This window comes from Trichomycterus rosablanca, chromosome 25 (genome assembly GCF_030014385.1).
Source record: "Trichomycterus rosablanca isolate fTriRos1 chromosome 25, fTriRos1.hap1, whole genome shotgun sequence".
Lineage (NCBI taxonomy): Eukaryota > Metazoa > Chordata > Actinopteri > Siluriformes > Trichomycteridae > Trichomycterus > Trichomycterus rosablanca.
In genome coordinates, this window is record NC_086012.1 from 14,773,615 (window position 1) to 14,794,895 (window position 21,281).

The following is a 21,281-nucleotide window of genomic DNA, read 5'->3' on the forward strand; positions in this document are numbered from 1 at the left end:
ACACTCTTTGTGCAAAATAAGCAGCATGAACATAAACAATACAAACATTTACCACTACAAGAGCAACATGGTCGCTGTTCCACCCGCTCACAACCAACTTAGCTCATCAATGCTGTTAACAAATGATCATTTATCCAAATAACGATTCCTGGCATCCTTGCTGAGTTTGTCTCGGTTTGGTTTCCTCTCATTTCGCTTCTGTTTCTCCAGCTTTCACTGATTTGAAAGAATATAAAATAAGTAATAAATAAGTAATGTAAGAGTCTCTGCGGCTACTTTCACTGTATCACTAACAAAAACACATGGGCTCGTCGGTGACGTCAGACTAAACACACGTGACCTGAGCAACTAGTAATAAACTGAATCACTGAACCGACTCAGGATTCACATCATTCATTTTAATGCGTGTTATAATATTGTTTATTTATATTTAAATAAAATAATTTATTGCAGTTCCATATATGAAAATAATAATTTGTACTTAATATGTATGACAGTTTTGATAATAAACAGATATTTGACCAAATAAATCGTTTTCTGTCAGAATGTTTGTGATGTTTCTGCGCCATCATGTGGATCTGTGCTGAGGTAACTTTGTTATTTAAAGAAACAATATAAACAAATCAGTTCACTTTATATATATGAACATATTACCAAAAACATGCTTTAACATTAATACAACAATAACCAGTATATGTTCAACAACAATAAAAAATATAAAAATAGCAAAGAAAAAAACCAAGCCAGAGGAATTACAAATCATTTAAGGAATCTTGTTCCAATAGCATCACATATAAAATAAAAGAGACAGTAAAATAAAACCCTCCTTAGAAATGTTTTATCTTTATATAAATCTAAACAATCTATATCACTTCTTGTTTAAAGAGAGGCTCAAGGAATTTACTGTTTGCAAACATGTATTCAAATCTAAATTTATAAAAGAAATAAAAGATGGCAATATTTTAGCATTTTTGGTTTTATGAATATAATATTTAGCTAATAATATAAAGAGGTTAGTTATATAAGTTATATAATTCAATTGGCTGAAAGAGAGGGTTATGAAATATATATAAAATATATAATTTTATTATAATATAATATTATATATATAATTTTATTATAATAAAATAAAATATATATTGGCTTTTAACTGGAATCTTTTTACCATTTTCCCCCAAAACACATCTACCCAAAAGGAAAAGGTATAAACACAATTAAAGAATAAATGATTAATCGAGTCATTGCTGATGTAACTTGTTTAAAGTAAATAAAATTCAACACGTTTCCATGTTGTGTTCTGAGCACTGATGTATATCGAGTGTTTTATGATGAGAAAGAAGCGATTTACTGTCAAACTGAACACTGAAGGTGAGCAGAAGAAACCGGCTGGTGTTATACGAGCTGAACGTGTTTTTATTTACTTACACTGTAAACAGCGACTCTCCACCATCTATCAGCTCCAGGTGAATATTATGGGATAGATTATCGGACTGTAGTCGGCTGTGTTTACATACTCAAAAAAAGGCTGCCCATGCAGTAGGTCATACGGGTACTTTTCGCGTACTGTTTAATGAATACTTCGAATTCGGACACACTAACCGCTCTCGCGTACTGTTTAGTGTGGAAGTAGCGATTTTGGACACAGCCAGGCACTAAACACAAGTGACTGACAAAGACCAATCAGCAACAAGTAATAAGGTTGGAAGCTGTGTGGTGTCAACACGTAGCCTAGCCAACTAGTTCACAGCTGAGATACTGACTAAAACCCAAATAACTCATACACCATAACTATTATTATTATTATGAAAGATATACAATAAAGACTTGTGCACTGTGTGCAGTACACTAACTAAACGAAACACATTAAAGCTGTGAGTTTATATCCGAGGTCAACATCACCGGTACTTGTTAGCTCAGTCGCCAGTATTAGCTGCTATGCCAATTGCAGTGATTTCTGTTTCTATAAGCTCTCTGTATTTATAACTCTATCATATTAATATTGTAATACATACATTTTTGTAAGTAGTTGCTCTCAGTAGGGTTGTAGATAAATTTAAATGTTTAAAGTGACTTACATTACAGTTACAGTATACAGTCTGAGCAATTGAGGGTTAAGGGCCTTGCTCAAGGGCCCAACAGCAGCAACCTGGCAGTGGTGGGGCTTGAACCAGTGACCCTCTGATTACTAGTCCAGTACCTTAAACACTAGGCTACAGCTTGCACTAGTTGTGTTTACTGGGTGAATAAATATGTACATTTTTAATAGTGACCGCATATATGTGTCCTTGTTATTTAAAGTAAAATATAGATGCTGTTCTGTTTACATTTATAAGCACAAAGTCAAAAGAAAAGAGCGATTATTAGGCAAAACACAAACGCGGAATGAGAGCCTCACCACGCATGCGCAGACGGGACGAGAGCCTCACTACGCATGTTCCCATTCACGAAACTGACCTACGTACCTAGTGATGTTCGTGAATTTGCGTAAGATGCGCAAAGTGCGTAAGGTGCGTTCGTACTTAACATAGGTATAAATTACACTATTATTTCCATAATGTGTCCCTATTTCTGTATGTGCAAAGTATTTTTAAACAATCTTCTGTCAGAAATGAAAGCAGAGGACCCTGGTTAAGTGTTTTTGTTCTTCCTGTCTGATGGGGGCGCCAGAGACATCTGAGGCGGCTCTCCTGACTCTCTCCTACATTATTACTGATTCTGCTAATCCTGCCACTCAGCCGTGATGCCGTCAGTCCAGTAAAGTTTAGTGCTGTAACTGCGGTCGGATTGATTGGATTTTATAATCAGACGCTTCTTTTGGAAGCGATCGAAAGAGGAAAATGTCCGCCAGCGCTGTTTATGTTTTAGATCTGAAAGGCAAGGTAAGATAACGGAACTGCTCGGGCGTTTCTCGCTAATGCTAATAAGGTAGCTAACTGTTTTCGAGTTCACCCGTATTCATACAAATCATTAATCCTGCTCTGTGATTGGTTGTTTTTTTATACTGACAATGTCTCCGCCAATTAGAGAGCGTTATCGGTGCGTTACTCACCGAAGGAGGCGGGAGATGCCAGAAAACGGGCAGTAAAAAAATAACCGGCTTTGATTTTTATAAATAAAAATAAAGGTTGGTCTGTGGGCATACATATGACACACAGGCTTGCAATAATAGTGCTTGAAAAATAAAATATAACATTATTTTAGAATGCAGCAAATACACATAACGTGCTCGACTATGGGCAGCTGTTTACCTAGCTAGCAGGCTACCGTTAGCTCATTTATTTAGCTGAACCGCTGCCAAGTCATCCAGAAGAAAACAGACATTCTTGAGATTTTAGTGATTTATAAAATTGTTCTTTTTATCTTTAATGTTTGTCGGTTTCCTGAAAAAACCTGCTGGTCTTTAACGTACAGCAATTCAGTGTATATTACTGTCGAATGTACATTTATGTGGCATTGTAGAAAGTTCTATAATGTAATTTAACTCAGTTGCATTGCCTCTGAATGTCCTTTAAGGCGATTATGATTCCAGCTGTTTACTTATTTGTGCCTAAATTTAGTCTTAAAAAGATTATAAAACAGCTCTAGGTAACACTGTTCACAGTCAAACAAGCTTTATATTTCACTATGGACCTAAATGCTACCATGCAAGAAGAGGAATACCCTGCTATTTATTTTCCTTGCCCATTTTATAAGCAATACACTCTTTTGGAGCAGGGGATTTGTGGGGTTCCAACCTGGCACTGTCCACAAAGTTACTTTTAACCATCTGGTGTCTTTGAATGACCCTCACTAATGTTATATATATCACTGTATATATATTTATCTGTAGGTCCTGATCTGCCGCAACTACCGTGGTGATGTGGACATGTCTGAGATCGAACACTTCATGACCCTTCTTATGGATAAAGAGGAGGAGGGCACCCTGTCTCCCATCCTGGCTCATGGAGGAGTGCGCTTCATGTGGATTAAACACAACAACCTTTATCGTATCCTTAAATTGTCCGAACAGTAATTCTCTACATCATCTTTTACTCGCCATTTGCCAATATGTTATACTGTATATTAGAATGGGTGACTGTAATTAAAGATGAAACTATTTAACTGGTTTAATTTACTCATTAGATGAAATTATCAAATTTGATGATTCAAACATGGCAATGGCATAATATTCTTTAGCTGAAAACCATCACCAATGTAAAATATCGTGGCAAATTTAAAGAGGTCATTAGTTATGTTTCTTCTGTAGTCACTTTTATTCTTACTGTTGATATGTTGTTATGATATCTTTCCTAAATATTGTCTCACCATTTTAAAGATGCCGCACAGTTGCACACATTCAGTATCATTTATAGATTTGATGCATCTACAATATTTTTAAAGAATTTTTCAGAGTGCTTTCTACTTAATAATACTACTTAATTTCTAACCCAAATTTTGCAAATGTAATGTCATGAGGATTGTAAACAAGCACATGCTGAACATTCCTGCAGGATTTTAACATCAACCCTCACTCTGTAAGATTAGGACAAATCTTTTTTGTTTTCTTTAACACGTTTGTCTTCCAGTTGTTGCAACATCTAAGAAAAATGCCTGCGTCTCGCTGGTTTTCTCCTTCCTGTATAAAATTGTGCAGGTATGTTTTCTTTTGGATACCTAGTTGTGTTTAAATAGACTTATGTGAATGTGTCGTATTTGTATGATCAAACTCATGGCCGAATGAGGAGTGTGTGAACTTAAAGTGTATTAGTTTTAACAACTATTTATTGGTAAATCATTGGTAAATTGGTGGCCACGCTCAAAGTTCAAACAGGAGTAGAGTTTATTTTACAGCACAGGCTTGAACATCTTATTAGTGAAAATTAAACGTGATTATTAAATGGGAATGTTTTTGGAATGTTTTAGCAACCAACTGTTGGAGGTGCCTTGATGCACCATTTTGTCAATTTGTTAATCCTTTCTTTATGGGTCCCAGCATAGTGTTTAGCTTCAATGCACCATTATGTACTTTTACCTCCCGTCCAGAAATTCTGCAGTTTATATAATCTAACGAATCTTTGCATTTTTTTTACTGTTATAGATTGTATCCCACCCGGTCTGTCTAGCACCTGTGAGATTCCAACCCAGATCTTATGTGTTTGATGTGTTCTGTGTTTTTGTTGTCAGGTGTTCTCGGAGTATTTTAAGGAGCTGGAGGAGGAGAGTATCAGAGATAATTTTGTGATCATTTACGAGCTGATGGATGAGCTGATGGACTTTGGCTACCCACAAACGACAGACAGCAAGATCCTGCAGGAGTCAGTATCACTTATATATCAGCTATTCTTGTTCTTTTTGCAGAGCTTGTCAGTTTTTTTTTAATTAGCATTTGTTGGATTGTGTTTGTTCAGATACATCACACAAGAGGGCCACAAGTTGGACACTGGTGCCCCACGGCCCCCCGCTACAGTGACCAATGCTGTGTCCTGGAGGTCGGAGGGCATTAAGTACAGGAAGAATGAGGTTTTCCTGGACGTCATCGAGTCTGTCAATCTTTTGGTAGGAACTCTGTTTTTAGAAAATCCCTCCACAACAATCGACATTGAGAAACAAAAAGAAACAAACACAGAAATTAATCACAGCAAAGAGAATGTGGCAACATAAGTCACATGGCCACAGGTTAAAAGGAATGCTTTTGCCAAAACTTTTTTATTATTTAAATTTTTGTAGTTTATATGAGAATACATTTTTTTTTTTTTAACAATTACTCAGTCACATAAATGTTTTTTTGAATTATGGCTCATGTACGCTTGATTAACTAGTCACTAACTCAATTTGGATAGGAGAGCAATTTTTTTCTTTGTTCAGTTAGACACTCCATGAGTCCAAATTCAGTGTGAGTGTGTTTGTACCAGAAAATTTTACTTTTGACTTGCCTCTTCACAGAGCCAATACAAATTATTCAATAAAAAGGCACGCAAAGTTGTTTGTCTAAAGGTTCCCAGTTTAATAAACACATGTCAGTTGTTTATGTTATTTTAGGTAAAATCTGCTGCTGCTTCTGAAAATCAGATCACATTTTCTAAGGTTTATTTTCTGCAGCTGTATGAGTCATTCCTTCTGTTCTTGTTAAATGATACCTGTTTTCTGTTCTTCTCTGATCAGGTCAGTGCTAATGGTAATGTCCTGCGCAGTGAGATCGTCGGCTCCATTAAGATGCGAGTGTTTCTGTCGGGCATGCCTGAGCTACGCCTGGGCCTCAACGACAAAGTCCTGTTTGAAAACACTGGTCGTGAGTTAGCTTTTCACTTCTGCTTTTAACCAGACTGTAAAGTGTGTGTGTGTCTGTGTGTGTGTATGTGTGTGTGTGTGTGTGTGTGTGAGTCTGTGTGTGAGTCTGTGTGGGAGTCTGTGTGGGAGTCTGTGTGGGAGTCTGTGTGGGAGTCTGTGTGTGTGAGTCTGTGTGTGTGTGAGTCTGTGTGTGAGTCTGTGTGTGTGTCTGTGTGTGTCTGTGTGTGTGCCTGTGTGTGTCTGTCTGTGTGTGTCTGTCTGTGTGTGTGCCTGTGTGTGTGCCTGTGTGTGAGTCTGTGTGTGAGTCTGTGTGTGAGTCTGTGTGTGTGAGTCTGTGTGTGTGAGTCTGTGTGTGAGTCTGTGTGTGAGTCTGTGTGTGTGAGTCTGTGTGTGTGAGTCTGTGTGTGTGAGTCTGTGTGTGTGCCTGTGTGTGTGTCTGTGTGTGTGCCTGTGTGTGTGCCTGTGTGTCTGCGTGTGTGTCTGCGTGTGTGTCTGCGTGTGTGTCTGCGTGTGTGCCTGCGTGTGTGCCTGAGTCTGTGTCTGTGTGCCTGTGTGTGTGCCTGTGTGTGTGCCTGTGTGTGTGCCTGTGTGTGTGTCTGTGTGTGTGTCTGTGTGTGTGCCTGTGTGTGTGCCTGTGTGTGTGCCTGTGTGTGTGCCTGTGTGTGTGCCTGTGTGTCTGTGTGTGAGTCTGTGTGTGTGCCTGAGTCTGTGTCTGTTTGTTTGTCTGTCTGTCAATTATGAATCCATTGAACGTTTACCTATGAACTGAAGTATGCATTTATGTGCAAATATCAACAAATCCATCAACGAATGCACCTGCTAGTATGTGTGTTAAAGCCGTGTAGATTTTTTTGTTCATAGGAGGAAAGAGTAAATCTGTTGAGCTTGAGGACGTGAAGTTTCATCAGTGTGTGCGTCTGTCTCGCTTCGAGAACGACCGCACCATCTCCTTCATCCCTCCAGACGGAGAGTTTGAACTTATGTCCTACCGCCTCAACACACACGTGTGTATTTTTACTAACACATATGCTCACTGTCACACTGTCATGTTTTACACAACGCAACACCAACGTGATCGTTCATCGCTATGTACCTGCCTGCGCTCACCTCTTCTTATATACACACTATTTTTAAAACATATGTATTAGTTATTTTTATTATTACTATATATGTTTTACAAATGTATATTTACCAAATGTGCTAATAATTCTACAATACTACATCTGTTCTCAGCAGGTAAAGCCGTTGATCTGGATCGAGTCTGTGATTGAGAAGCATTCACACAGCAGAATCGAGTACATGATAAAGGTCAGAATTGCTTATTTCCTGCTTATGTTTAATATTAATATTAATAATTTGACTACAGTGGGTAACAGCGGCAAATCCCGCTAGTCCACTACCACTGGAATCCAGGGTTCGAATCCACAGTGGTGTCATCGGCCGGTTGGGTGTCTACATATAGACATGATTGCCTATGTTCAGCAAGGATTGGGGGGGGGGGATTGATGTTTTTGTTTGGGGTCTGGGAAAACCGGACTTGCTGCGACCCTGCAAAGATAAAGTGTATAAAATAATTGTCTTGTAGGTTTTATTGTCTTGTAATTAATAACTGTCCAGTTGTTTGGGTTTTTTTTAACCAACAACCGACCTTATTGTTTCACATCAAAGTATAAAATAAAAACATCACACATCGTTGTATATATTATCGTTATTAGTGATGTATTAATCAGATTTTTTTAGTTGAACCCTGGTCTCATTTTCTTCATACGTCTGTCTCAGGCCAAATCACAGTTCAAACGCCGCTCTACAGCTAATAACGTGGAAATCCACATCCCAGTTCCCACGGATGCCGACTCGCCCAAGTTCAAGACCACCGTGGGCAGTGTGAAGTGGGTCCCGGAAAATAGTGAGATCGTTTGGTCCATCAAATCGTTCCCTGTAAGTGTGTGGGCTTACACACATCATACACACATCATGCTTGTGGTGATGTTCATTCTCAGTTTTGACTAAATTCACCTTTCCTATGGCAGGGAGGGAAGGAGTATTTGATGAGGGCACATTTCGGTTTGCCGAGTGTAGAAGCCGAGGATAAAGAAGGAAAACCGCCCATCAGTGTCAAGTTTGAAATCCCCTATTTTACCACCTCTGGAATTCAGGTATGTACATGTGTTCATCTTTACATGGTAATAAAATCCAGACCTGTACTCCATCAGAAGCTCTACACACATTTACTGTGAAATGCACACTGTAAATATAAATCTACAGAGATTTGCCTACAATCATTTACTGTGCAAGCAATTCAGGCTTAATGGCCTTGTTTAAGGGCCCCAGCTTGCATTCAGAAACTCCTGGACTACGAGGCCGGACTGTTGTACCATCATTTTACACTAGGTGGCACCATTCACCTAATTCTAACCTCTCACTTGCTGTAGTTTGTAAACAGCTGTAGCGCAGGAGCATGAAATGGAACCAATTCTGAGCGTGTAAAGATAAAGTATGTGCTGCACAATTACTGCGTGTCTAGAGTTGAGCCTGTTATAGCTGCATAAACGAGGCAATTCTCTATTAATGTGTATGGTTTTGAAACAGGATAAACAATGAGCTTGTAGAAAAATGTCCACATACTTTTGGTCATAGTGCGTTTTAATTTTGTTTTTGTTTCGGTGTAGTTTATACATCTGTAATGAAGAATGATCAGTGTGGGATTGCTTGAGTTTATCTCCAGCAACTCTTGATGATAGATGATAGAAGTCAAAGCCTTACTTTTAACTTTAGATGGCATTTCTGTATCTATGTGGACGCGCCTTAGTTGATACTTATACCAGGCAATAATTATAATCTGCCATATAGAAATCCTGATCACATCACCCACCCCATGTTACAGAAAATGTGATTAGGCCAATTGAGTTGTCTAATTACAATAGTTTCGTTTTGCTTTTTGTAATTAAGAGCACAAAATCATCAGGTTCTACAGTGCAACCTTGTCTTGAACAGTCCAGGATATGATTAATAGATCCAAAAAATGTATTATATGTGTTTTAATTAGGGATGCATCGATACCATTTTTTCCCAACCGAGTACGAGTACAAGTACATGTATTTTTGTACTCGTCGATACCTATTTAGAATGATGCAATCTGGAGCATTATGGAATAGTGTAGTTTTTAGTGTAAAATAGTGCAGTGGAACAGTTGCTTGGGTTGCCATCACTAATTGTAAAAAAAAAAAAACACCGCACAGACATCATTGAGAAAGCTTCTGACAAGCTAACGTTAACGTTCATTAATAAACGCACGTAATTAACGTTGTGCACATCATACATGCGATGCGATTCTGCTGATTGAAATATTTACTTTAAAAAGATAATACAGTCCGATCCCATCTGAGCCGATTCTATCAGCACGTACATTCGTGGTTCACCTCGGTAAATCGTAAACGACTCTGAGTCGGCTCCCGCTCTGTGGTAATAACCAGTATAATTAAGCCTGAGCTTTATAATGTAAGCGAGTCACACAGAATGTTCTGTAGTACAACCGCAACATTCATTATAACAGAAAACACGGAGAGATGACTGAGAAAAGAAACTTACGCTGCGCTGAAAATGAGTCGACTCCTGAATCACTTGTATCGACACTGTGAACAGAGTATTGAACACAAACACGTCCTATAACAGCGGTCGCTGCTTTTGTAACCGGTTATCTTCGCTGTGAGCTCTATTTTAAGGTTTTTTTTTGTCAAACGGAACTGAATAACATTAAACGTGCGTGTGAGCGTAGTCAGTGAGAATAATTAAATCTGTCTCCCGTGGGTGAAAAATGAATTGCTTTAGTTTTAGAAGTAAAAAATCTCACAAGGTATCGGATGTTTAGTATCGGAGCCTCGTTTGCGAGTACGAGTACGAGTTAATGAGCGCGGTATCGGGCTAATACCTGATACTAGTATCGGTACTCATGCATCTCTAGTTTTAATCATTGGTGGATGCTCTTGAAAGCTATTGAAAGATTACCGTATGTATCTAACAAACATCTAGCGTGTAAAACACGTCCATTATATGGTTGCTAACTCAGCCCTGTAGTCTGTTGCAAAACTAAAGCATGCAGTGGATGCAGAACAAGTCCCGGCTGATCAGCTGCATGTATTGCTAAATTGTTTTAATCAGAGTTTAGCTTAAATCCCAGATCTTCTCCTGGATCCTGGATCCTGCACTGACTTTTAGTAGCTGCGTTCAGTTCAGATGTGTCTTTCAACACATGCTTTGTCAGATGCACTGTGACCACGGTTCAGGCGCTTTATCTCTAATTACTGGTCACGCCAGCTGTTTCTGTTTGTCTGTTTTCTAAGCAAATAACTCAAACAGCTGGAAGATTTTTTGGTGACTTATTTGTGTATTCTGCTGTATTAAGATTTCTGGCGTGATGTCTGGTATGGTGCAGTTTTTCATAAGACGTGTGTCAGTAAGCTTTTATCTTATAACATCATGCACACGTGTCTGAACTGATGGAGTAAATCTAAATGGCAAGTAATAAAACATAATGAGCGCATTTTGTGCTGGTGATCAGTGTTTGTATTGGACAGTGAGAAGTAGGATCCAGTTGTTACTGATGAACTCAGTCGACAGGATGATCATCAGCATTGTTATTATTACCGCCACGTTCTTTTGATTTAAATTAGATTATTAAACTCATTCCTTAAAGCAACTGTTTCCTGACAAATTAAACATACACACTTCCCTCTGGAATCAGTGAAAAAATATTTGTTGGAGCTGCCATGAAGTTCAGGAACATTACTGCAGGTGTAGCGTCGTTACCGTTTTGATTAATGAGAAAACATGTGGAGCGTTTTAGCGACACCCAGTGTTCAAACTAGGAATTACTTTTTTAGACCTATGACCTGTAGGCCAACTTTAAATTAATTTGTAAACTACCTCAAGGGCCGTTTCAGAAAGGGTAACGGGCCACAAATAGCCCACGCATCGTTGTTTTAGACAGTAAAAATCTTCTTCCACACTGCCTCCCGTTGCCTCCTGTACTACAAGTAATAATGCAACAAAAATACTAAGAGAACAGAAAGTAGAGATAATACATTATGTATGTATGTATGTATGTATGTGTGTATGTGTGTAAGTATGTATGCACACACATATACACATAAGGAACGTGTGTACTGTACAGGGTACAATCTGAGTGCAAATAAGTGTAAAGAAATCATGTAAATTCTGTTCTTCTTTTTAATTACTTTTCCAACCTGAACATTTTCCTTCATGTTTGATTACACTTCACACTGTACAGGACTAGCAAGTGTAGGAGAGTAGGTGTGCCAGCACATAATCACCACTGCAGCTCCCGACACATGTTTGTGATTATTGACAGTATCTGTGAATCAGACACCGTGCGCTGCTGAGTGAATCAAAATTTGCCAGCCGTGTGACATGATTAGCTCTAATTGACAACAGCAAGTAATGGAAACAAATCTAAGTAAGCAAAATGATAGCAGAGGCGAGGACGAGTGCAAAAATGAAAATATTCTCTAAATGACCTGATCGACACATTCATATAAGAGTGGTTCTTTTTATAAGCTAGGCCCTACCTAATTCACGGCCGTGAAAATCATGTCATGGACCTTGAAATGAGCTTTTTCCCCATAAATATTTTTTACATAAATATGTAATTTGCTGTAAATTATAAGTGAAAACTGATTTGAATTGTGACGTGAGATTAATACTGCATGACTACTGCACACCGCGCATAATGAGCCAGCTGTAGCCTAGTGGTTAAGGTACTAGGCCAGTGACTAGAGGCCCTTGGTTCAAGCCCCACCACTGCCAGGTTGTCACTGTTGGGCCCTTGAGCAAGGCCCTTAACCCTCAATTGCTCAGACTGTATACTGTAACTGTGTGTAAGTCGCTTTGGATAAAGGCGTCTGCTAAATATGTAAATGTAAATGACGTTTCTTTATTCAGTTTGTACGTAGCCCTTCTGGCGGCATCCCTCTTAAATAAAAATATCGTCTAGCCAGGACAGCCTATTGCAGTGCTTCGCTTCACCCATCCTTAGCCAGTCACGACTGTATAGAAGCCCCGCTGGCTGATAGCACCACTGAGATTCAAACCTGGGTCTCTGTAGTGGTGGACAAGCATAATAGACAGGTGCGCCACCTGAGCTCCCTTATTACTGTTCCTGTAGCTGCTATTTTTATGAGGGAGAAAGAAGCACTAAATTGAAGAAATATCCTATTAAGGTTTGAAAAATTATGAAATGCTAAATAATACTATTAATAATTATTTCTTTGTTAATGGTTGATAGATATCTTGGGTGACACTGTGTGGGGTCCCGACCACAGGGTTGAGTAGCCCTGATCTGGCTCTCAGATAAAAAAAAGTTTCATATTGCTCACAGTGACTGGAAAAGTTACTGAATTTGAAGTTAGTGAGACATATTGGGACGATCTTTAAAAGTTTAGCACTTTAGTAAGTCATTGATTGTTTCAAGGTGTGCGTGAGACAGTGTGTGTGTGTGTGTGTGTGTGTGTGTGTGGTGCTGTAAAGTTTGGCTGAACTCTGTTTGCCCTGCTCTGCTTTATTCAGCTGTATGAGAGTCTTAACGGACTCCTCGACTCCGTTGCTGCTGACGCTCAATACGATTAGCTCTGATTTTATATGATTTTGAAAGGGAGTGAATGAATTGGCACGGCCCAGGAGATTTCCTCTCTCTTGTGGATTAACTAGTATTAAGCTTCCCACACGGAACTCGAAGTGGCTAGAACCTCAGGCTAACTCGATTTCCACGCTCCTCCATGGGAAGCGTTCTGGGGAAAGAATCGGTCATTTTTGAAATCCGATTAAACAGTTAACAGTGTATGAGATTTCCTCTGTCTAATTTCTCTCATTTACGATTGCTACTGTTCTTCCCCTATGCATTTTCATAACTGTCTTTGTTCTCATTCGATTTATTTTCCCCCTCCTCTCAATGATTTTCTGACTGAAACGATTATTGTGTCCAGCAGAGCTTTCTGACATCGTAACAGTAAATTGATTTTAAGCTGCTTAAGTTATGTGAAATGCTTCAGAAGTAAAGAGTGAAAATCAAGCGCCACTGGGGTCACAGGAATCTACTATGGAAGTTTACCAACACTAAGAACCGAGCCTTGAGTCTGTGTGTTAGGTGCCATGTGTCAGCTTAACAGACACGATCGGCTGTGTCTGAGAGTGGGAAGGCCATATGTGTTTAGAACTCTTTGCGGAGGCAACGTCGTCCACTATCTTAACCTCCTACCTTTGGCCTCAGTTAGTAGCAAGAAGGTCCTGGGTTCGATTCCCAGGTGGAGTGGTCTGGGTTCTTTCTGTGTGGAGTTTGCATGTTCTCCCTGTGTCCGTGTACGTTTCCTCCGGGGCTCCGGTTTCCTCCCACAGTACAAAGACGTGCAAGTGAGGTGAATTGGAGATACAAAATTGTCCATGACAGTAACTACCTGTCCTGTCATGAATGTAACCAAAGTGTGTAAAACATGATGATAAAATCCTAATAAATACATAAATAACAGAGTTATTATTGGCTGTGTCTGGCGGTTAGAAGGCCATATAGGATTACTATTATTTGTGGCTGCAGCATCTCCCAGTACCTTAACCACTGTTGTACCACTGGCCTCAGACACAGCCAGTGTTCGTGTGGGCGTGCAGCTTGTCGATAGCACATCTGAGATCCCGACTTCAGCTTAGGAGGGCTTGCATTAGACAGCTGTGCCACCTGAGGGCCCGATGAGTGTGAATTTAAAACCTCAGCTCCTCTGGGTTCAGCGAGTTTGCCGTTCCAGACGCTGACTTGTCCTGCTCCCTTGAGTGTGGTGTACGATGAAGCCACAGGATGCTTTGATAACCCTTATTCTCACGTACGCTTGATTGTCTATTCCTTCTTGTTTTCCCCCACTCTGTTTTTCCAGTGGTCAGCCTGTTGGTTTGCATTTACTGGCGTTCTCATCTGACCAGTGAATCCACACATTCATGTACGCCCGTATAGATTGAAATGACAAACGTGAAATCCTTCGGTGTTGGAAATGATGAAGGGTTTTATTTTGCTGACTTTCTTGGCAGCTGTGTGAAATTTAGGTTAAGGTTAAAAAGCTTTATATTTTTACTCCCTAATCACAGCACGAGGCTGCACAGCTCTCAAATCTGTTGTACCACTTGAAATGATTGACATTTTTTTTTCATCTCATGCTAAGCTACAGATCAGTCTGGTTGGCAGGGACACTGTGGTCAAAACTGTGGTTATTTTGAAACAGTAATATGTCACTTTTAGCAGGTAATGGGTCTCAAAAAAATACGACTGTAATTTTCAGTATTCGGTCTAACTCAACAATGCTTGAACCTCTTTTTATAGATTCTATATTTATATATTCTTTATAAATAAAATGTTATTGATCATATACTTCAGGAAGACACCCTATGCACTTTCCTGCTCACCCAGAATTAGAATTAGCCATTTTCTATACTGTGAGACATCATATATTATTACCATGATCTAGAATCACACACACCACGGTCAGGAATTTTGTCGATTATGCACACTCCTGCTCCCGTTTCCTATGCATGTCCTCCAAACCCTTTAAACTTTTTAATGCAATTGCGCAAACGGTACAGTGATGCAATGCTTGACTGTCAGGGGCATGGACCATGACCATGTCTCAATATCTCTGCAGGAAAACAGAGGTGCTATTTCCTCAATCTCACTTCTTCAAACGCTTCCTCTGTGTGCCGCTCAGCCTCTTTCCCACGCTCGTGTGCCAGTGACCCATACCAGCGTCCTCGAACTTTAATACTGATGGTGGTGATTTTTTTCAGCACTAAAATATTTTAATTTCTGATTTTTGGCTGAATCATTGGAGGATTTATGAATATTGGTCAGAAATACTTTATTAAATACTTAAAATTGTCCATGACTGTTTGACATTAAAAGACATAAACTGATGGATCTTGTGTTATCAGTAACTGTCCTGTCAAGAATGTAAGTGTGTAAAACATGATGTTAAAATCCTAATAAATAAATAAACAACATCATGTTGGCATTTCTGTGTCTCATGTACAAAAGCAGGGGTCTGTGTTGTTAACCTAACCCACTGGTTTATGTTGCTCAGGTGCGCTACCTGAAGATTATTGAGAAGAGTGGATACCAGGCACTACCATGGGTTCGATACATCACTCAGAATGGAGGTAAGTGGAAATGGTTACACGTGCACCCACATTAGGAAAAAAAAGAACCATATATGAAAATATTATTAAATTTATAATATCTGATCATTTAAAATGTTAAAATTCTTATTTATTTGCCTTATACAATGTACATTTCTGTTTTTCTCACAAACACCAGCTCTTGCTCCAACCCTCTGTCACTACATTTATAGTTACTGATTTCCAGTGTTGCAGGAATGAAGCAACAGTTAAGCAATTCAGTAAAAGTCGAATAAAGAGAGTCGAGTAGAAAGATGCAACAAAAGAGGATGTTTGAGACAGAGATAGAAGTGAAATGTGCAGAGATGCTGAGCTGAGTCAATATACAGATGAAGTAACAGGACACACTGTACTTTCTCATGCGGGGCACTTACAGGTGGCTGAAAAAAGAATTGCTTTATTTCCGTCTTTTAGGGCACATGTACATGACATGTGGCAAAACCTCTTTTGCGCTGATTGTATTAAAACAACAAGCGAGGAATTTCATTAGTGGAGAGAATTTATAAGCAGTAATAATTAAGAGAGGTTTAGTGTTTCTGTGTCATTATTTTAATACATTAAGTCCCATTAAGCTTTTTAAACGATAAGCATTTTAGACTCTTGGAAAAGCTGATTCTCAAAATTTTTCAGCAGGCCGAGCTATAACACAAGTTTAAAAGTAAAATGCATATTTGTCTCCTTGATGACGTTTTACTGCACTGCTCAGCCAAGCGCTCAGCAAAGTGGCGATTTGCACTGAGGCTCACGGTTTTGTCGCTTCTCATGTGAATGCGCACTTAGTCACGGTGTAAGACGCGTCAATCACGTCAACATCAAGTTTTACAAAACAATAATGAAAATGTTTTTTTGATCTACCGCCACAAACGCTGCAGTATTTCCACATATCACACATACCATATCAGTGCTGGCACGATACTGACTCTCCAGATGTAAAAAAGAGGCATTTCTGACACACACTCACACTTCAGTTTCTATATTTAAGTGTAACAGTCACATACCAAACAATCCTGTAAGTTTAAAGGAGCTAGAGGGTCGAGGTAGACTCGAGGTAGAGTTTTCTGACAGTGGGCTGTACGTTTCACTCCTAAATGCCCTAAATATCTTGTGACAAAGCAACCTCAAAACAACATGATTCATCCATATGCATTGTGGCCGATTCCGATCGTAACTTTTTGGGCCTTGTTTGTAGAATAGGGGTCCATATTTTAACAGAACCAATACTTTTTGGACTGTGCTGTATATGTTGTATCTGAGCTGTAGATTTGTCAGTAATTCTCACATAAAACTCAACATCCAGATTTTAAAAAAAATGACACTTTAATGAATGTGTGCAGTGACAGGCTGTATTCCCAAATAATCAGAGCATTATTTTAAGTGACTTGGATAAAATTAGGTATTGGTGTCAGGATAAATTGGCACGTCAACCTTTATTTATCCTAATAAATGTACTAATAGCAAATGGCAGGTTGGCAAGTCACAGTGATTGAAGTATCTTGATGCCATAAAGTTTAATGTAGATTGTGCCACGGTACAGTAAATCCATGGTAGTTCTATTTTTTTTTTTTTTAAACTTGGCATAACCTTACGATGCTTATTGTAAAACAGTTTCACTTTTTCTAAGGAGAAAGTATTCCAGTTTTCTCAGAACATGGTGGGAATGCCTGATGCTAAACACTTCCCATAATTTAATATTGCTCATTAAAGTCATTATGGAATTTTAGCCCACTCGTCTGTGCAGAACTGCTTGAGATCAGCTGGCTCTGAGCTGCTCGTTTTAGGTCCCATCACAGCATCTTTATTGGGTCTGGACTTTAATTCGACCACACCAAAACTTCTGCTACATAATCAAATCACACCTCAGCTTCCCATTCTGGACTTTTCAATGTCTGTAAGAATATTCTGACAGAGAGTGGAATTCACTGTGATCTTTATAGCGGCAGTTGAAGCGGGCTGTCCTTCAAATCGCACGTTGCCGCTTTAAACAGTCGTATTTACACTACAAATGGTATAATTACACGCATTTAGCACATAGGACGGGCTGCACAGGTCGGGCGGCACCCGGGTAAGCACTAGTGTGTGCTGTGTAAACAACGTTCGGCTGTTGTAATCATGCATGTGAGCTTACATGACTCAAAATCACCAGCCATCAATTATGTGCGGACTTTTGTCCTGCTAGTGAGACGAACAATGAACACTGACCTAATATATCCTGAATTTAAAAACCATCATCAGGTTATGTGTCTCCAAACCCTCTTTTATTTAACATGGTACTGTTGATTGGCTGGGTGAAAAGCTCAGCTGCTACAATTAACTTTTTCAACCGGTCCCCACCCTGACTTCCTGCCGCATTGGAACAGTTTAATTAAGCGTGCCTCATTTCCTTCTTTCTTTGCAGACTATCAGCTCCGGACTCAGTAGCAGAACTTGGGTCGTCTCCCCACCGTCTGTCCGGAACGCCGTGCAGGATGGGATCTCTCACTTTCTCCTTCTATATGTGTGTCTTTCTGTGCTGCTCTTTCTGGTTAGCGATTGCTCTGCGGTGTCTGAGGAACAAAATGAACCAAACCGAAAAAAATCACCACTTAAATTCAAAAACACATCGACTAGTTCTAAATGACTTTAAATAACAAACACTGTCGCTGTTTGATGCTGATTGCTCTTGCATACCATGTCACACAACATGCGACAAAGAGACCACAGCCAAAAAAACAACTCTATAAAATTCAACACTCGGATTCTCTGGTGTGGTTTTTACTAGTCACAGCAACAAAGCGCTCGTTTGTTTCTGAACTTGTCATGTCAGCATTGTTTAAGGAAAACAGATCAGCCCTTTACATTTATCTTATATGAACAACATTTCCTCACTCTGTTCAGGGTTGTGGTGAGTCCATGCCAACCAGAAACAGACGCAAGACAGGAATACAGTTTAGTAAAGTCTTAAAAGTGACCCGTTTGTCTTATTCTCAGTCTGTTATATTGGAGACTGCTCGCACCTCATTTACATTTACGGCATTTATGAGACGCTTTTATCCAAAGTGACTTACAGTACTGTGACAGTAACAATCTAAGCAATTGAGGGTTAAGGGCTGCCCTTGCTCATGGGTTCAACAGTAGCAACCTTGCAGTGGTGGGGCTTGAACCAGCAACCTTTTGATTACTAGTCCAGTAACTTAATCACTAGGCTACGGCTGCCCTTTTTGGTTTTCTTAATTTTGGCTACAGCATGTGTATGATCCTTTGGATCATCTTGACGAAGGCTGTTGCAGTGTCAGGACCCACATTTTTTAGGATGGGTTGAATGCGTTTTTGTTGCATCCTTTAGGAATGATCTCCTCCCCTTATCTCACCCTAGTTTTGTTAATAGCCAACATGCATGTTAATTACTTTTGTTTTACCAGTAATTTGGCTGATCTGTACTGTTATTGTTAGTGGAAAATGTTGAACTCAGTTTTCCAGTTTGTTCCTCAAACACTGCTGAATTCTGTACCCGAGGCCTGCTGTAATACGTGCCATGATTTTGCAGACCATCATTTTTTAGTTTTCTTTATGTGTGTATGTGCAGATTTGACATCTGTGTTTACACTAGCAGAGATGATCTTAAATAACCTCCTCTAACATACAGTGTACAACAATCCAGTAGATCCTCAGAAACATATTTTATCCAGGTTATGCTTCATTGTGAGGATTATTGATCACATTAACTGTTAGTAATTGTTTACAGGACTGTTTCTGGTTACATGTCACTAGTACGCATGTGTAAACCAAACAGCTGTTTCAAGTGTTATTAGTAATATATTATTATATAATAATAACAGTTGAATATTATATTATTATTATATATCATTATAGATTATTTGAATGAACAGCCAGTATACTGAAAGCTTTAGCACTCACCGGTCAAAATCATACAGGTCAATCATTACACAAACTGTGCTGTTTTACCATTGTGTTCTCTGATTGTGTATTTTCACCCTGTTTATAGTGTTTACTAGGTTTTTATATACAACTCATATGTTTTTGTTTTCAGTATTATTACATCAGATGAAGATTTGGTATTTTGCAGGACTGGTTTGGTGAGATTCTCACTCCGATTGAGATCAGCCTTGATATTTTTGGTGTCTGTTTGCTATTTTTGTTGTTTTCACACTGAAAATATGGAGCCGAGTAACAAATAAAACTTACAAATGAGGCTTGTTTTACTGAAATCATCCCAGTTTTACTAGAACTGCATCTCGTTGAGTAATATCACTCAGATTGGGTACAGTGGTTTAGGATCCAGTATGACTCTAAATTGAAAGCAGCGATTCTGAATCCAGCTGAATTTGTGCAATTTGATATCAATCCATCCAAAAGGACTTAGTGCTGGGATCTTGCTGGGGTTGTCAAGGTAACCCAGTCCAGTACCCGCTAGGCTACAAATGCAGGTGCTTGGATCTTTATTTAAGCTATTTGACCAGTTGGAGTTGAACCAAAAGTTTAGGTTTTCTGGTCGTACTTGACTTTATTATAAGAAAGCAGCGATCCTGAATCCAGCTGAATTTAAGCAATTAGATACCAATCAATCCAAAAGCCAAAAGGACTCGATGCTGGGATTTTGCAGGGGTTGTCATGGTAACCGTAATACCAATATGATTATTACAAAGCCAGCACATTTTGGCTACCAAACATTTTAACATAAGTACTCCAACAACTTTGGTTTGGTTGGTTGGTGATTTACTTCAGCTATTTGGCTAGTTGGAGTTCAACCAAAAGTTTAGGTTTTCTGGCTGTACTTGACTTCATATAATAAACATTTAAGCATGTTTTATTTACCGAAAATACTTTTTTGTAAGATGGGACTTTTTGGCTTCGTTGGCCTCATTGCTCCATTGTGAAAATGATGAAGCAAACTTTGGACACCAAATAGATTTAGACTGATTCACTATTGAACACTGTGTAGATCCACTAATGTATTTGACATCATCACGTTCATGTTTATCACCGAGGGGGCCAGTTCTTTTATTCGAATGTTACAGTGAATAAAGGTTCATTGCCATTGCAAGCGAAAATCAAATACTAACGTTGTGCCATATCAAAATGTCAAATGTATTACCTTGTTTCCTTCCTGTACTCTGTTACAGAGCAGCATACGTTATATGTATATGTGTTTTTCTATTGTGCTGCACTGGTTTGAACTTAATTACCCTGTTACATCACCAGTCCTGGAGGGAATCTAGAATATTTAGAATCAATACGAAGGTGCTGCATGGCCTCTGTGGAATTTGAACGTGAAATATAAATGCATTCTGATCTTTTCATGTCTCCGGAACTGGTATTGAAGCGACGGTTAAACTGTTGTGTTTCATGCCTCATTGTTTTGTTTTGTTAATTTAGTGCTGTGATGAACACGGAAGCGTCCTTTTTATAGTAACCATGCAGAACGTTGAATGTTCAATAGTTCTTATTTGTGAAGGACTCCAGTTTTTGTTGCTGCTGTAATTACTCATTAAAATGTAGGTCTCAAAAAATGAACTGTTTTAAGCTTTTTTTATTTCTGAGTCAGTAATACAGACGACTGCACTACACTTTTTTTTTTTCTAATGACTTTAAACATGATCCATGAAATAACCGAATTCAGCAAGACCAAAACTTTAGATGATTGAGATGAAGACTAGAGTAAAAGACTTGTGCTATTGTTCTTTAAGGAATCCTTCCTTCCTTAATGCTCTTGATTAATTAAAAATTCCAGTCTGACTGGAATTGGCCCACAACACCTGAAAATACAAGGGATCTTCAAAAAGTTTCCGCACATT

At 39.0% G+C, this 21,281-nt stretch overlaps 1 protein-coding gene across 2 annotated transcripts; it reads left to right on the forward strand.

The window, feature by feature from the left end:
* The first annotated feature begins 2,716 nt into the window (after nt 1–2,716).
* Nucleotides 2,717–21,000, forward strand: ap1m1 (adaptor related protein complex 1 subunit mu 1). Of its 2 annotated transcripts, none has more exons than XM_062987205.1 (12): nt 2,717–2,879; nt 3,830–3,986; nt 4,566–4,633; nt 5,164–5,294; nt 5,388–5,535; nt 6,142–6,268; nt 7,129–7,271; nt 7,501–7,575; nt 8,047–8,205; nt 8,298–8,423; nt 15,396–15,471; nt 17,885–21,000. In XM_062987205.1, the coding sequence occupies exons 1-12, from the start codon at nt 2,838–2,840 to the stop codon at nt 17,905–17,907; spliced, it is 1,275 nt and encodes a 424-aa protein (XP_062843275.1). In that variant the 5' UTR covers nt 2,717–2,837; the 3' UTR covers nt 17,908–21,000. The 2 variants fall into 2 exon arrangements, with proteins under 2 accessions (XP_062843275.1, XP_062843276.1); XM_062987206.1 differs by having other exon boundaries at nt 7,504–7,575.
* Nucleotides 21,001–21,281: the final 281 nt, after the last annotated feature.